The sequence below is a fragment of the Eulemur rufifrons genome, chromosome 18 (assembly GCF_041146395.1).
Source record: "Eulemur rufifrons isolate Redbay chromosome 18, OSU_ERuf_1, whole genome shotgun sequence".
NCBI classification, from domain to species: Eukaryota; Metazoa; Chordata; class Mammalia; order Primates; family Lemuridae; genus Eulemur; species Eulemur rufifrons.
The window spans coordinates 70,555,173-70,573,461 of NC_091000.1; the positions used below are offsets into that span (position 1 = coordinate 70,555,173).

At 38.2% G+C, this 18,289-nt stretch overlaps 2 protein-coding genes across 3 annotated transcripts in view; both read left to right on the top strand.

Annotated features, from left to right (window-relative positions):
- The window catches only part of EXOC2 (exocyst complex component 2), a 197,584-nt gene that overhangs the window by 29,965 nt on the left and 149,330 nt on the right, over positions 1–18,289 (top strand). For both annotated transcript variants that reach the window (XM_069493556.1, XM_069493557.1), the window contains exon 2: positions 13,909–14,072. In XM_069493556.1, coding sequence (XP_069349657.1) covers positions 13,955–14,072 — 118 coding nt within the window. In that variant the 5' untranslated portion in view covers positions 13,909–13,954. The remainder of the gene's footprint in view (positions 1–13,908; positions 14,073–18,289) is intronic.
- HUS1B (HUS1 checkpoint clamp component B) lies at positions 333–1,146 on the top strand. Its single transcript, XM_069493275.1, is given in 7 exon segments — positions 333–477; positions 480–674; positions 677–731; positions 733–801; positions 803–836; positions 839–1,006; positions 1,009–1,146. Coding segments are annotated over 7 exon segments (804 nt in total).

Below are 18,289 nucleotides of genomic sequence, written 5' to 3' on the forward strand. Positions count from 1 at the left end.
TGATTAGTTATGAGTGATGATTTTAATTGTCTTCATACTGTTTAGAATATTCAGAAGTTTCTGCAGTGGTTTAATGCCTATCCTTCTTATAACCAGAGTGGAAACAGTGAAGCCTTTTAAAGAGAGGGGTGGAGGGAAGGTGAGAATAAGGTGTAGGCCGGCCTTTCTTGGCCCCAGCCAGAGGCGGGCCTGAGGGCAGGTGGAACCCTAGTGCTCTGCTGGGGCCAGAGGGAGGGTGGAGAGGGCAGCACCGCCTAGACCGGAAGGGTGCGCTGCATGCGTTTGCGTTTTCTTCCCTGGGACCGCACCGGAGCTGCCATTGTCGCGGCAGGATGAAGTTTTGTGCCAAGATCACCAGCAAGAGCTTCCTACAGCTCTTCATCCACATCGGCGGCGCCATAGCGAGGCTGGCGAGTCTGCGCGCTCCGTTGTGCTTCCGCCCCGCGGGCTCCGGGGCCGTCCGCGATGCCGGGCTGGGGGCGAGGTGAGGCTGGGAGCCGCCTTCTGCCAGTTTTGCGTGGAAGGCATTTCGGACGAGCTCAGTGAGATTTATCTGGAGCTGACTTCGGAGCACTTGTCCAGAGCAGTGAGAAGTGCGGGGGACGCTGCCCTGAAGCTCCAGCCGACCAACGGGGGTCGGCCCTGCCTCACATTGGCGATGGAGCTGGCGTCGTGCGCAGGTCACATGTGGCAGTCCACGACCTGCCTGTGAGGGTGCTTCCCAGAAGACTGCAAAGATTGCGCAGAGCCCAGCGTCCGAACCTCGGATGTGAGTGTTCGTCTGCCAGCTTTGAAGACCCTGAATTGTGGAAAGGATGGCAAACATGGGTGATCACGTGTGCTGGTGGAAGCAAATCTAAATGGCCAAATGAACTTGAGTATAGAAACTGATGTAGTGTGTATTAAAAGTTATTTAAAAAATCTTGGAAACCCTCCAAAGTCTGCTTTGGATATGCCTCAAAACCAAGACTGGGAGAACATGGTGCAAGTATGGGTAGATAATAGGAAACGAAGCTTCTGTAGTTTTTCCAGGGACAGCAAATAAATCCTACAACGGCCTTTTGTAATATTTTGAGCAAAACTCTTCTTCATCTTGTTTTGGTTCATGAAGCTGTCTCTCTTCAGTATTTCATTCCTGCCTCATAAAAATTCAGCCAACCTGGATTTTTTTTTTTTAAAGCTTATGATCTTTTCAAAACTGAAACAGACCCTGAGTTTATTGGGTTGAAAGTTTACACCCTCGCTGATTTACGCAGGGCATGTATTTTGTTGAGCCTTTCTTCCTTTGCAAAAATTATATTAAAACATCATTGGTGAAATAGTTGGATAGTTCAGCTTTTTGTTTATAGGATTTATTAATATTTTTCAAGCTGTTTAAGATTTCAACAAGATTATTTTCAATGCCTTTTTTTGGGAAAAAGAATTATAACTAAATAAAAATATCTTCAAATACTGAAACAATTGCACTAGTATTTCATTATAAAATGCTACTGTGTAAAGTGGGAAATTTCTCCTTTTAAAATAGATAAAAACATTTTCTGATAGGGCTTTTCTTAATTTAGAAAGCTCAGTATATCTGAAAGATGTAAGATATTTACTTAGCATTTGTGTGTATCACATATTCTTTGTTAAGCTGTGTGTGTTTCCTCAAAGGACATAATGAAGAATATATAAGAGTACATAGTTTTAGACTTACCATCTACAAAGTTTGAATTGATTATTAGGTTCATTTTCATGTGTATCATACTCACATAAGGAGTCAAGGAAATACAGGCATACCCTGGAGATATTGTGGGTTCAGTTCCAGACCATCACAATAAAGCAAATATTGCAATAAAGCCAGTCACACAAATTTTTTGGTTTCCCAGTACATATAAAAGTTGTTTGCACTATACTGTAGTCTGTTAAGTGCGGAATAGCATTATGGTTAACAAAAATGTACACATTCTCATTAAAAAATATTGCCAGAAAATGCTACTGATCATTGGAGTCCTCAGTGAGTGTTGGTGGAGGGTCTTGCCTCACTGTTGATGAATGCTGACTGATCAGGGTGGCTGTGGCAGTTCTTAAAATAAGACAATAATGACGTTTGCTGCATCAGTTGACTCTTCCTTTCTGAAAGATTTCCCTGTAGCATGGGATGTTGTGGGTATTTTACTCACAGTGGAACTTATTTTGAAATGGAGTCAATCCTCTCAAACTCTACTGCTGCTCTATCAACCAAGTTTATATAACAAGTTTATATGATAATCTTTGTTGTTACTTCAACAGTGTTCACAGCATCTTCAACAAGAGTAGACTCCATCTCAAGAAACCACTGTCTTTGTTCATCCCTAAGAAGCAACTCCTCATTTGTTCAAGTTTGATCATGAGATTCTAGCAATTCAGTCACATCTTCAGGCTCCACTTCTAATTCTACTTCTCTTGCTATTTCTACCACTTCTGCAGTTAACTTCCTCCGCTGAAGTCTTGAACCCCTCAAAGTCATCCAGAAGGGTTGAAAATAAACTTCCAAAACCCTGTTAATGTTGATATTTTGACTTCCCATGAATGGCATCTAGAATATCAAATCCTTTGCCTATATCAGAGGAATCACTGTGGAAGCTATACCTATATGAAATGTATTTCTGAAGTAATAAGATTTAAAAGTCTAAATTGCTCCTTGATCCATGGGCTGCAGAATAGTTGTTGTGTTAGCAGGCATCAAAACATTTCATTGCGTATCTCCATCAGAGTTCTTAGGTAACCAGGTGCATTGTTCATGAACAGTAATATTTTGAAAGAAATCTTTTTTCTGAGCAGTAGGTTTCAATAATGGGCATAAAATATTCAGTAAACATGTTGTAAACAGATGTGCTGTCCTCCAGGCTTTTCTTCCCCCCCCCCCCCCCCCATTTCTAGAGCACAGGAAGAGGAGATTTAGCATAATTCTTAAGGGCCCTAGGATTTTCAGAATGGCAAATGAACATTGGCTTCACCTTAAAGTTACCAGCTATATTATCCCCTAATAAGAGAGTCAGCCTGTTCTTTGAAGCTTTGAAGCCAGGCATTGCCTTTTCTCTAGCCATGAAAGTTCTAGATGGCATCTTCTTCCAATAGAGGCCTGTTTTGTCTACACTGAAAATCTTTTGTTTAGTGTAGCCACCTTCATTAATGATCTTAGATCTTTTGGATAACTTGCTACAGCTTCCACGTCAGCACTTGCTGTTCCACCTTGCACCTTTATGTTACAGAAACAGCTTTTTTCCATAAACTTTGTGAATCATCCTCTGCTAGCTTTGACCTTTTCTTCTGCAGCTTCCTCACCTGTCTCAGCCTTCACAGATTGAAGAGAGTTAGAGCCTTGTTCTGGATTAGGCACTGGCTTAAGGAAATGTTGTGGTTGGTTTGATCATCCATCCAGATCACTCAAACTTTCTCCATGTTAGCAATAAGGCTGTTTTGCTTTCTTATCTCTCTCAGGTTCTCTGGAGTAGCACTTTTAATTCTTTCAGGAGATTTTCCTTTGCATTCGCAGTTTGGCTAACTGTTTGGCACAAGAGGCCTATCTGGACATTTGACATGTCTTTCTCACTGAGCTCAGTTATTTCTAGCTTTTGATTTAGAGAGATGTGTGACTCTTCCTTAAGATTATTAATTGGCCTGATTTTAATATTGTTTTTGTGTCTCAGGGAATAGGGAGGTCTGAGGAATGGCAGGTGGGTGGAGCAGTCAGCACCCATTACTGACCAAGTTCACTGTCTTATATGGTCGTGGTTTGTGGTGCCCCAACACCATTATAATAGTGACATCAAAGATCCCTGATCACAGATCCCTATAACAGATATAAATTTGAGACAATGCAAGAATTACCAAAATGTGACACAGGGATGTGAAGCAAGCACATGCTGTTGGAAAAATGGTGTCAGTAGACTTGTTGGACATAGGGTTGCCAAAAACCTTCAGTTTGTAAAAACTGTAATATCTGTGAAGTGCAATAAAAGGAGATAATCTGTGGTCAAATTTAGGTTGATGAAAATGTTCCTTATGGGTAATTGTTGGATAAACTAGGTTTCTGTTTTTTGCCTCCCCCAATATTCCTTTCCTCCACTTAGAAAATAATTCTTAATCTCATTATTTTGAGAAAAAGGATGTATAGATGTACCAAAAGATGGTACAGTGATGAACAATCTCAGGGCGAAAAGTAAGTTCATTTTCTTTCATACCAAATTTTAGTTTAGTTTTTTAATGGCGTGTGCAGTAAGATAAGCCATTAACTTGAAAACCTTTATATTTGCATTCCTAGTAAATTCTCCTAACTACATTTTTATCAGTAATGAATAATTTCCTACTAGATTTTGTGATAAAACACTTAAACTTGTTAATTTATTTTGTTTTGCTGACTTTTAAATTCCATCTCTGGTGATGTGGAAAGAACACACAAACATTGGACCTACGCAAGTCGCTTGAACTCTCTGGCTTGTTAAGATCTCTTTCAGTTTGAATAGATTCTGACTTAATATTATTAAAGTTATAATATGGCAAGATTAAACAGTTGTTTTCAAAAGTATTTTAAATGCAGCCTTTTAAAATTATTAATGGATAACCACTTTGGAGTTAATTGTTTAAGCTTTGCGGAACTATTTACTAACTTCTGAGTTACATACAAAAATGTATGTATATTTTGTTTGGTGAATATTTTCAAAGTGTTTTGTGCAGGTTTCTTAAAAAGCTATTTTTTTGGTTCATTTTATAAATATTTTGCTCTCATCAGCATTTTTGCAGACTTTAAATGCAAGATAAATATGGAAAATGCATGCCTTACCACACTGAGGAAATTATAAGATCTGTAGGCTTTGTTTCTGTGGTATAACACAAAAAAATGCCTTATCATGTTTGTTTTAGGCATCTCTTCCAAATTTTTTGTTTTTGTTTTTAATTAAATGAGAAGTTTCAAGCTATTAAACAAGAATTTTTACCTGTTGTATCCTTTCTCCTCTTCCTCTTTCTCCCCGTCATCTGTCTCTAGTTCTGTTTCTTCCTTTTTATATATTTAATAAAATGAGGGGAAATGAAAAATCTTATGGTTTGCTTTGGAACATAAATAATTGTGCAGTTTCATTTTGGCGAATTATCATGGTTTGCTTTAGGTAATTCATTAACAAAGATTTTTATCTGTCAAAAGTTTTATAGCTTAGTTTTTGTAGTATAACTTTTGAAAATGAGAAGGATAATTTATTCCTCTACTTAGATTATTCACTAATCTGTAGATATATTGCCTATGATAGTGAAGAAAAATCAGTAGGCCAGGAAAATGTCTTAATTGAGACTCTTCTAATGGTAGAATAGAAACATTTTATAATAAATACAGAAATTTTACAATGAATAACATGCTTTTATTATAGTTTTCAGTTTAATTATGAAAAGCTAGGGCGTGCCACGTTCTATAGTTGTAACAAAGTTACTGAATTTAAAAACTTTATTCTATAGGACTCTCCTAGAAATGAGAACTAAAAGGTGCCTGAGAGATGATTTCATCCAACCACCTTGTTTGTACATGAGAAAACAGTTTCAGGGAGGATCTGAGTAAATAAGCATTTTTATTTGTCAATGCCAGACCAAATTTAGATCTCAGATTCCAAACTATTCATAAATTTTAAGTTTTTGAGCTTGTTCTATCAAGGCCTAATTCAGAGCCTTATAGCCTGGATATACTTTTGTTCATTAAAATAAATCCAGAGTACCATGTGAATGCATTACTTAAAAAACTAAAATTTAAATTAAAAAAAATCTAAAACTTTGTTAAAAGTCATTGTCATTGTCCTTGTTTGAAGATGTCCTTTGTTCTTGCAGGTAGAAAGGAATTTATTTATTTCTAACAAAATGATAATTTTTTGAAAGCCAAGCCTCACTTTGAAAAAATCAAGGCAGCAAGTTAATGAGACAGGTTAATCATCCAAATTTTTCTTAGTATTTGTTTTCCCTGCAGTGTTATGGTATCTTTGGGGCAATATGGTGTCTGTTTATTAAAGCAGTTGTAGGAACTTTGTGTTGAAATATGTCTTTGCTTCCCTGTAAGTTTTTATTAATATGTATTACCATACTAAATTTTATGTTATCAATTTATAATAGTTTTCACTCACATTCTCAAAATAAGCTTTCTACTCTTATCTGCATGTAGAAGCATGTCTAAAGAGCTAACAGTGGTCTGTTCCATGTAATTTTATGTAAATTTAACTATTAAATCACCTAGGGTGTCTATTTAATATCAGTTTATTTATTGCTCATTTGTATGTTTTGCAAATGTCAGATGTGAAAATAAATATTTATCTTTTGATTTTGACTAACAGTGGGCCTTATCTATTGATAAGCAGGAGAATGTTCGTGTGATGTATTTGTGCTTTATTTCAAAATATTATCAGAGCATTATATTTGATAACTTTTTATTTTGATATAACTTCAAACCTACAGAAAACTTTCAAGAATAGTAAAAGTAACTCCTGTAAATCTCTTGCTTTTTCATTTTGGTCAGTAACAAATCCTGTAAACCCTTCAGCCATACCCACCAGTGACTTGCTTTTTGCCCTGTTTGCTTTATCATTCTGTCCATCTGTCTGTGTATTTTTTGAACCCTGTGAAAATAAGATGCAATATCATTCCTTTACTCCTAAAAAATTCCCCGTGTGTAGTTATGCAGAGGAAGGGCATTCTCTTGTATTACCACAGTACAGTTATCAAAACCAGAAGATTTAACATTAATACCGTGCTGTCTAATCCAAAGTTCAAATACAGATGGAGACAATTTTTCCAAGTATGTACATTCTAGAAACATTTTTTTCTGTTCTAGAATCCATCCAGTATCATATATTACATTTAGTTGTAAGTGTCCTTTAATATAGAATAGTTATAAGGCCTTTTTAAAATTTTTCTTGATCTTGATATTTTCAGAGTACAGGTTATTTTGTAGAATGTCTATTAATTTAGTTTTGTCTGATGATTCTTACTGATTTATGTATTTTTGACAGGGCCTTCACAGACATGATGTTAGATCCTTCTCAGTGTATCATATCAAGAAACATTCGTATTTGTCTTATCATTGGTGACTTCAGTTGTGTTCATATGGTTAAGGTGATGTCTGTCAGTTATTTCCTTTATAAAATTACTGTTATCCCCTTTGTAGTTAATTACCTACAGGAAGATGCTTTGAGACTGTGTTAATATTCTTGTTTTTAAATCAGACACTCACTAGTTTTAGCACCCATTGATAATTTCTAGTGGTATAATTATTTCTGTATATATTAGTTGACATTCTATAGTAAGGGAGAGCTTTTTCTCCCTTACATATTTGTTCATTGACTTATTAGGATAGACTCCTTTTTTTTAAATGAATATATTATGATCTATTACCGTCATTAATTTTTTGGTGTTCAAATTGTCTCAGATGTGAAGAGTGGAAGCCCCTCCAGCCTGGTCCCCTGTACCCTTTTGACGTGCACCCACCCTTCTTTGAGTACTTCCTTGCTGGGGCAGCAGAGTGTTTCCGGCTTATCTTGTCTTTGTCCTGCCTCAGCCCTAGAGTCAGCTGCAGTCAGGTCAGCCAAGGATGTCAGGGATACTCTTCCTTCCTTTGTGACTTTCCCCTCTCCAGGATTTTGTTCCCCTCTCTCTAGCCACTCTGTTAGCCCCAGGCTCCATCCTCTGACCCCCAGGCTGTAAGTCTGTGGCTTTCTGACTGTGTAGCTGCCCTGCGCCGGTGGCCTGGGGTGTTCTCTCAGATGAAACCGAGTGTTCACTGCTGAGCCAGCGATTTTGAAGTTCTCTAAAATAGAGTTTTAAAGTATCGTAACTTTTACATTCCTCTCTAAACGTATTTAAAGGATTTTTTTCAAGTCAGCTTTTTTTTAAACAGCTTTATTCACAGACCGTACAATTTGCTCATTTAAAGCATACAATTCAGGGTTTTCCAGTGTTTTCACATAGTTGTGCAGCCATCACCACAATCAGTTTTAGAGCTTTCATCATGACAGAAAGATCCTGTACTCAATACCAGTCACTCTCCATTTCCTCCCAACCTCCACTCCACTTGCTTCAGTCCTTGGCAACCACGAATCTACTTTCTGTTTGTAGATTTGCCTATTCTAGACTTTTATATGTAAATGGATTATACAGGATGTGGTCCTTTCTGACTGGCTTTTTTCATTTAGCATAATGTTTTCAAGGTTCATCCATTGTGTAGCATGTGTCAGTTCAGTACTTCATCCCTTTTTAATGCCAAATAATTTTCCATTTTATGGATATATCACATTTTATTTATCATTCATCAGTTGATGGACCGTTGGGTTGGTCTCACTTTTTGGTTATTACTAATACTGCTATGAACATTCATGGACAAGTTTTATGTGGTCATATATTTTCATTTCTCTTGGTTGTATGCCTGGGCGTGGAATTGATGGATCATATAGTATCTCTATGTTTAACCTTTTAAGGAACTGCCACACTGTTTCCTAAAGTAGTTGCACCTTTTACATTCCCATCAGCAATGTATAAGGTTCCAATTTTTCCATATCCTTGCCAACACACTACTATTTGCCTTTTTGATTATTGCCAGCCTAGTGGATATGAAATGGTATCTCATTGTGGTTTTGATTTGCATGTCCTTGACTGTCAATAATATTTGGCATCTTTTCATGTACCTTTTGTCCATTTCTTTATCTTCTTTGGAGAAATGTCTATTCAAATCCTTTGCCCGTTTTTACATTGGGTTATTTGTTTTTACTACTGAATTATTGAGTTATAAAAGTTCATTATATATTCTGAATTCAAGTGTCTCATATATGATTCACAAATATTTTCTCTTATTCTGTGGTTTATCTTTTTACTTTCTAAGTGGTAGCCTTTGAAGCACAGAAGTTTTAAATTTTGATCAAGTGCAATTATGTTTTTTCTTTTGTTACCGTACTTTTGGTGGTGTATTTAAGAAGGGTTTGCCTAACCAAGATTAGACAGATTTACCCCATGTCTTTGAAGAGTTTTAAGTTTTAGCTTCCATGCTTAGATTAATTTTTGTGAGTGGTATAAGGAGGAGTTCCAGCACCAATCTTTTGCATGTGAATATTGAGTTGTCCTGGCACCATTTGTTGAAAAGTTATGTTTTTCTGTTGTTCAAAAATCTATTGACTTTGCATGTCATTAAAATAAATGGGTTCATTTCTGGACTCTCAGTTTTATGCCATTGATCTGTGTCTGTCCTTATGCCAGGGCCATGCTTTCTTGATTATATAGCTTAGTAGTAAATTTTGAAATTGGGAAGGGTGAATCCTCCAACTTTGTTTCTCTTTCTCAAGATGATTCTAGCTATTCTGTATCCTTCTCATTTCCATAGAATTTTAGGAATAGCTTGTCAATTTCTACAAAAGGCAGCTGGAAATTTGATAGGAATTGCATTGAATCTGTAAATCAACGTGGGAGTAGAGCCATCTTAGCAATATTTAAGTCTTCCTGTCCACATCTATCCATTTATTGGGCCCTCTATAATGTCTTTCAACATATTTTGTAGTTTTCAAAGTACAAGTTTTGCACTTCTTTTGTAAAATTTAATCTTAAGTATTTTATTTGTTTTGATGCTGTAGCATTCACTTGTCTTTTATTCATGACTGTTTCTTGCATGTCTATCCCGATCCCACTCCTTTTCCCATCGCTACTCCCCATCCATTCCTCTACATCTGTACTGTCACCTGTGCTCTTTATCCTATTTTAATTCCAGTGTTCCTTTGGCACCGTGAAACATTCAGAAAGCATTTGTCTGGCTTCTCTCAGCAGTCATATGGCGTGCTTATTTTGTGTCACATACTGTACAACAGGTGCTGGGAATAGAGAATTGATTAAACAACTATTTCGAAAGAGGAAACACAAACACAATATCAAAAATTTAACACGGGGAATATTAAAATTATGTAGTGGAAGCTCAATAGAAGGAGGGATCAGGGAAATTTACTAGGGAAGGTAATATTTAAGCTTGATTTGAAATATTGGCAAAGATTTAACAAACTTGGAAAGACTTTGTATTTTGTGGAAAGAGGGTAAATGATATGGTTAAAAGTATTTGGCAGATTCATAAGAGGTAAATGGGGGCTTATGAGGTGAGTGTCAGGTGAGTGAGTGGAAGTGAGATGAAGTAGGAAGTGTAGAAGAGTCTAGTTTTGACAGATTTTGAGCACGATGCTAAGGAGTATGTGAGCAGTGGATGTCATAAAAGATTTTTTTAAAAAGCAGGGACGATATTGATTAGATCTGTATTTTGGAGAACTAACTCCAATGTTTGCTGAGGGTGGATTGCAGCGAGGAGATAACAGAGTAGCATAACCAGGTGAAGTCTGTTGCAGTGTCCAGGGGGAGAAGATGAAGGTCTTAACTGGAAGAGCAATAATAGAATTCAGAGGAATAGTTGACTTCTGATTCTGACAGAAAGATTCTGATTGTGTAATTCAGGGCTGCCGTGGGGAAGGAGAGGAATGAATGCAGGATAACTTTTGCATTGTCTCATTGGGTTTGTTGGATGGGTGATAATGTCTTTCTGGACCTTCTTTTGTTTTGTCATTTCATTTGTATTAAATAATGATGTAGGCATGATGAATTAAATAATTGCCCAGGTGATTCAATTCCATCTCTAGCCCCTCTCCGGAGGAGGTTGGTTTGATAGAGCTTTGCTCAGGCCCCCGCCCTCTAATCATTTGGTCTTTCTGGCATGGCCAGTCCTGATACTGGGTCATCCTGTTGGCTAACCTCAGGTATGGTCTGGAGGCTCATGAATAACAAAGACACTCCTGTTACTGGGGAATTTCCAAGGATTTAGGAGTCTCTTTCCTAGAAACCAGGGATAGAGGCCAGTCTGATACTTCATTGTACAATATACTCGAGACTAATTTAGCTCTCTCCTGCCATCTGCCTCCATGTTTCCAGATTCTTCATCTCATCTGACATTTCCTGATAGTCAGTTTTAGACATTAGCTATCAATCTCCCATTATGGGAGATAAAAGGTGATCATTCCCCTTTTCACCCCCCTCCTCTGCTCCCCAAACACATATCCGCCTTTTGTGGCCTTATTGCAGCTTTGGTTCAACCAATGGTCAGTTCCTACTTTATTAGGACTATATAAATCTTGTTTCTTTTGACATTTAGAAACTTTCAAGAGCTTTTATTCTGGCATCCAGTTCTTTTAGGGGTAAAAAATTTCTCTCTGTGTACATATTAATTTGGGATCAAAGTTTGTAAGACTGTTGAAGTTTTTTTTCTGTTACTTGTTGTATTTCCTAGGGGTGCCATGCCAAAGTACCCTAGACTGTGTGGCTTAAACCACAGAAACTTATTTTTTATGATTCTGGAGGCTGGAAGTGTGAGATCAAGATGTCAGCAGGCTGGTATCTTTTGAGGGCCATGAGGGAAGGATCTGTTCCAAGCCTTTCTCTCTGGCTCGTAGGTGGCCGTCTTCTCCCTGTGTCTCCATGTGGCCTTCCCTCTGGGGATATCTGTGTCCAAATACCTCTTCTAATAAGGACACTAGTCAGATTAGGGCCCACCCATATGACCTCATTTTACCTTTACCTCTTTAAAGCCCTATCTCCAAATAGAGTCACATTCTGAGGTCCTGGGGGTGAGGACTTCAACATATGAAATTTGGCAGCTGGAGAGGGGCAGGGCATAATTCAACCGATATAATACCTGGAATATCTCTTTATTCTGGATTTTCTTCTTGTTTGTCTGTCTTCCATCTCTGTCTTACATATTTTTTTTTTTTTACTCTTTTTGGCTGTCCAGTGTTGGGGTTCAGAAAATGATACTCTAATACGGTTTTTAACATGCTGAACTAAAGAAGCAGCCCCAAGGTCTCTCTGACCTCCCCCACCCCTCCTGTCTCTCTCAAAGCACAGGATGAGGCTGCTCTCTGAAGTCTCCTTACCTGCCTAGAGACTGGACCTATCAAAGAGGAACACTATTGCCTTTGATCTCTTCCCTGAAATTTCATTAACCAGAGAAGATTAAAACTCATATCACAAAGAAAGAGATTGAAAATCAAGCTCCACCGCGGGAGCCCATATGGACTTTGTCCAAACAGTTGTCTATTTGCAGATCCCATTCAACTAAAGAGGATTACTTACTATTATCTGAGCAAAGGGCCCATTTTTCCCTCTTAAAAATTATTTACTACCTCTCACAATAGCCACATTCCCCCATCCGCCCTTCCCCTGTCAAGCAGGGGATATAAGCATCTGGACCTCACTGGGTTATTATTAGGCAATCATCCTTCTGCGATTCCCCCACGCTTATGCACGTTAAATCAATTTGTATGCCTTTTTCTCCTATTAGTCTGCCTCGGGTCACTTTCAGAGAGCCTTTAGAAAGTAGCAGGGAAGCTTTCGCACATGCCCCTACCCCTTCTGCGGTTTAGCATGGGGCTTTGAAGGCGGATCTGATTTAGTTTGTGTGTGGGCAGAGTTTGCCTCTATGTAGCTTTTCCAGCCGGTGGTATGAGGGCCAGCAGCCCTTCCTTTTTGGGGGGACACTTACGTATCAGGATCTTTGGGCCTTTTTCCCCTAGGACTCTTTGGTTCCTCTGGAGGTAACGTTGTAGTTGTCTGGACAGTGTGGTGTAGGCTGGCAGTGCTGTGAGGGCAGGAGGGGTGGAGGCCTGAGGGGCCCTGGGGCTCGCTGCCCAGGTTTACCCGGAGTCCCTGTGTTTAGCCAGCCCCCAGCCCTCCAACACCCCTGCTGTGTGAGGCTCTCTGAGGCCTGGTCCTCTTGTTTGGTTTCTTCAGAGATAAAACATTTTTTTTTGGAACGGAGTCTCGCTCTGTCACCTGGGCTAGAGTACCGTGGCGTCAGCCTAGCTCACAGCAACCTCAGAGTGCTAGGATTACAGGTGTGAGCCACGTGCCAGGCCCAGAGACTAAACTTCTGATCTCCCGCCTGACTGTTGAAGGTGGAGGTGGGGCCCAGGTGTCTGACTTCATGGTCTGTAAGATTCTCACTGTTCTGCTCTGAGCCTCACTGCTGCCTTCTGGGGCACCTGAATCCCTGAGCACTTGGGCTCTGCAGGGCTTATTAGTGAGGTTTTATTGTTTATTGGTTGCCTACTCTATGCTAGGTACTGTGCTTTCCAAGGATTATCCTACATAATCTTTACAATAACCTTATGAAATGGGTGCTATTGTTAACACTGTTTTACATACAAAAAGGCAGATATTTAGTCTAGTATTAGTAAATTGGAGCATCAGTATTTGAACACAAGTCTGTTGACCTTAGAAACTACACTTTTACCCACTCTGCTATACTCACAACAGTGAGCAAATTCATGCTGGTGTCTGTACATCTACATTCTAGGTTTTGTAGAAATATCATTGTACTGCACTGATTCGAGCATATTAAAAAGAAGAGTTGCTATACTACATAAATACAATGTGAGGTGAGATTCAATACACCTATGGGAATATAAATGTATTTTAATTTTTCGGCATACAGTTAATCAGAGTATCTTCCTTAAATTACTTTGAGAGTAGAATAGTAAAATATTAATAGTTCCTAGTATCTATTTAGGATTCAGCAGAGGTAGGCATGAAGCTAAATGGTGACATTAGGTCGTATCTGCCATTATACAGAAAGTTTTTAGAACCAAGGGCTTAGTTTTCTGTTATTCTTTTATATTTCTCCCAACACTAACTAGAGTGTTAGTACTTAACACTTAGTAACTTAAGTAACTTAGTAACCTAATGTTCAGCAGATATTGGCTGATTGGCTAAATGACAGCTAAAAAATTCAGAACTATGTGTTTAAGCATACTCTTTATATTTAGGTACTGAATGTCTAGCATTCTTATATTTTTAGTCCATGTTTATCTCAGCTGGCATTAATCCTTTTTTTCCTTTCTTTTTTAGCAGGTTACTTCTATAACTGGATTATCAGTTTGTTCCGGGAAGCACAATGTCTCGATTACGGCAACCCCCCCTTGTGACAGGCATCTCTCCAAATGAAGGAATACCATGGACGAAGGTCACAATCAGAGGAGAAAACCTGGGCACTGGCCCCACCGACCTCATAGGTAAGGGCAAGGACTCTGCCATGCATCCTGGCAAACGTATTTTTATGTTGGGCAAGTGAGACAAGATATCTTACTTTGAAATAGTGAAGTGCCTTTTAAGTCCTTTAGAAAAACATAATTGTGATCAATACAGAACAATCTGAAAAAAAAAAATGAAGGAATTATGTGGTTGTCTGATTTTTTTCTTTTATCAAATCTTATCTATATTGCTTTTTTTTTTTTTTGAGACAAGGTCTCACTCTGTCGCCCTGGGTAGAGTGCAGTAGCATCACACTGCAACCTCTCACTGCTGGGCTTAAGCCATCCTCCTGCCTCAGCCTCCTGAGTAGCTGGGACTACAGGCATGTGCCACCATGCCCGGCTAATTTTTAGTAGAGATGAGGTCTCGCTCTTGCTCAGGCTGATCTCGAACTCCAGAACTCAAGCGATCCTCCCATCTCAGCCTCCCAGAGTGCTGGGATTATAGGTGTGAGCCACCGCGCCCAGCCTATATTGCCTTTTAAGTCCTTTGGAAAGTTTCTCATGGCTGAGATTCACCTCCGATTCCTCAGGTTGGATCCCTTACATTGCCAAAACAGCCACCTCTGTATTTTTGCTCTCTTTGGTTTTCCTTCCCGTATACAATTGTTTTTTCTCGAGTGTTCTGTGAATTATGCCTCTTCTGTTCCTTATTGCCCCTCAAAGCAAATCTGAACCCCATCTCTTGGTGAGGTGGGCGCCACTTGGCTCTTATCTTTGTGCCACTTGCCAGGAGATCTTCACTGTGACCTGTGCATCCCATTTATAGCAAACCATAGTTAGTTTTTAGGATCAGTTTGTGTTTTTTATCTTTTCTAGTAGAGTTTAAGCTCAAGGACATGGGTGATAGAACACCATGTATCCAGTTGGCACGGTGTAAATGTTTTTAGATGTTGGCTTGCATGGCGTGCTTCCCCCCGCTCCGTGACTTGGGGACCTTTGCTGCCGGCCTGTTCTTGAAGCATTCATGTCTGTCAGTGCTTCTCAGCCCTGGCTTGTCTGAATCTCTCCAGTACTTTAAAAATAAATTTTCTGGCCTGCTTAGTCTTAGTCTCTGAAGATGGAACCTAAACATTGCTTTCTAAAATGTAAATGGGCATCAGGGACACCCAGGGTGGAGAACAAATTTTAAATGTGATTTTATGGTCAGTTAGGATTGTATGCCTGTGAACTCCCCCTGTGGATATACCGGTGCATTCGGATCGGGAAGGGAAGAACTCATGTGTGCTACTGAATGCATAGTCCGGGTTCCCATGTAAATTTATTCTGGACTCATTTCTGAACTGATGAGGGACCCATTGGTAGAGTACTTGAGATTATGAGTTGGAACTTGCTTTTCCTGAATTATAGCTGCTGGTTGATAGATTGGGTTTTGGCTATCCAGAAAACCCTTTAAAAAAAAAATGAATTGGGTCTCAGAACTATGTTTGGTAATTGAGTTTTGCACTTCCCAGCTATTTCTTTTTGCTAGTGTTAAGTACATCTCATTTTATATTGTTTTCTCTAACTATGGTTTTTGATTCTTTAGTAAACATTGCTCAAATTTATTCTTGCAAATGTAGTCTATATAATCCTATGTCTTAGTTTTTGACATAGCTCATTCCAGATGTTTCTTTACCCAAGTGGAAAAATTCCCCAGAATTCATGGAAATCTATTATACAGGTGGAGGTTAGGTCCAAAATTTTTTTTTTATTTCTGCATATTATGGGGGTACAAATGTTTAGGTTACGTATGTTGCCCTTGCCTCCCCCCCCACCCCCGACCCCGAGTCAGGGCTTCAAGCGTGTTCATCCCCCAGATGGTGTGCATTGCACTCGTTATGTGTGAATATACCCATCCCCTCCCCCCGTCCCATCTGCCCAACGCCCGATAAATGTTACTCCTATGTGTGCACTTAGGTGTTGATCAGTGAAACCAATTTGATGTTGAGTACATGTGGTGCTTATTTTTCCATTCTTGGGATACTTCACTTAGTAGAATGGGTTCCAGTTCTATCCAGGAAAACTCAAGAGGTGCTATATCCCCATTGTTTCTTATAGCTGAATATTACTCCTTCGTATACATATACCACATTTTAGTAATCCACTCATGTATTGATGGGCACTTGGGTTGTTTCCACATCTTTGCAATTGTGAATTGTGCTGCTATAAACATTTGAGTACAGATGTCTTTTTTATAGAATGTCTTTTGCTCTTTTGGGTGGATGCCCAATAATGGAATTGCTGGATCAAATGGTAGGTCTACTTGTATCTCTTTATGGTATCTCCATATTGCTTTCCACAGGGGTTACACTAGTTTGCAGTCCCACCAGCAGTGTATGAGTGTTCCTGTCTCTCCGCATCCACGCCAACATGTATTGTTATGGGACTTTTTGATAAAGTACGCCCAAAATTGTAACTGGCAGTCGTTGTGAGCTCCCAAACATGACAGTTACTAGTCTATGTAAATTTTAATCGTGTTTTAGCTTCAGACAATAGTATTCTTACTTGACTAAATATGTATTACTTTTACCTTGCTAGTTCACCTTACAACCTGCCTCATGTATTGCCAAGAAACTGGTTTTTTTTTAAAAAAAAAAACTTAATCTGCTGAATAATTTAAGTGTTTTAAACTCAGATGATATCTACAATAGCCAAGCAAAATATTATAAAAAGTACTTTACTTGGAATTCTACAAGTTACTTTTAAAAAAAGGGACTATTATTAGTAATATACTTCATGAAGCAGATTTCTTAGTGTTAAGTAACTTAGCAAAAATATACTTAAGACATCAAGAAATAGGTGTTATGATTTTATTTTCATGACATTTAAAATGATATATTTGAATTTGTTTGTGTTATTTGCTGATTATTAAGTTTTTAGAGTAAAAATGCAGATAAGATATGAGACCAGAGGAATCTTGAAAGCAGCTTTGACCAGATGAACAAACAATTATTCTAGGATGGTTTGTGCCAACTTGTACCTTCATGGGTATCGTTCATGTTTGCTAATGTGAACATGTTTTTAAGACTTTATGTCTATGTATATCTGAACTCTGCTCCTACACCTTGGTTTTAATCTTAGGATAGTTCTCTTGCAAGGAACTTATATTAGGAATGACTTCTTTCTTTTTAATGAAGATACTATTTGTATCTTTACATTATGCCCTGACATTAATTGTTGAGTTATTTTTCTGAAGTGACTTTATATTTAAAATCACAAGAATCTTTTTGATATTAAAAAATTTAAAAATATTGAATCTATTGACCTGGAGTGATATCAAAATATCCACCATCTGTGGTTAAGCAGGTTACATATTAAAACATTTATTTAAAAAATATATAGACTGGTTTATGTATGCATAAAATTACTTGAGCAAATGTGCATTGAAGTGTTAGCAGTATTTCTCTTGGGAGGTGGGATTTGGAGAGCCTTTCAGGCTCTTAAATTGTTTAAATTTTTTATAACAAAAATTGGTTATCAGAAAAGATATCAAAGATACTCCCATTTTGAAAAAGTAATTTTAAATTATGAATGCATCTAAAAATGTGTTGTACACATTAAAAAAATACCAATGATGACTTAGTCCCAAAGGAACCTTTAAATGCTATTATTGAAAAAGGTTACATACACGAATAAACAATAGATGTTTTAGGAAAACCCCTAAAATTCATTATTTCAAGCAGTGTAAATGTATCTTAAACATGTAGTTGTTTTTATTCCTTTCTGGTTAGTATAACAATCTTACTAAATAGTACTTTACGTTGGAATAAAAGATGACTTGAATCTCTCCCTCCATTTAAAAAATCAGATTTGGCATTAGTTGAGGTGTTTCTGGTGTCTGAAAAAAAAACATTGCACTTGCCAAACTTGACTGCTGAGCAATATGCAAAGTCAAATACAGAGGAAAGAAAGTGTGAAGTGTCTGGGTCCATGCCACATACATTCTAGTTTATTTTCTCCATAAATATTTATTACATTGGTCTTTGATTTACAGAAATGGAAAATGCAAAAGAAATAAGTTAGAAGATTAGCTGGCCAGTATGGTGGAATACTGGTGTTCTGCCTGGGGGACATGCCTTACTCACTACAACATTTCAGTGCCTCCCTGTTGGTTATTGCCTAAATTTTAATTTACATGCTATGGGTGAGGTGACATCATGATTTGACATTTTGGGAGTGTGAGTTTATGGTAAGAGCAGAATGTAGTGTAGTGACAG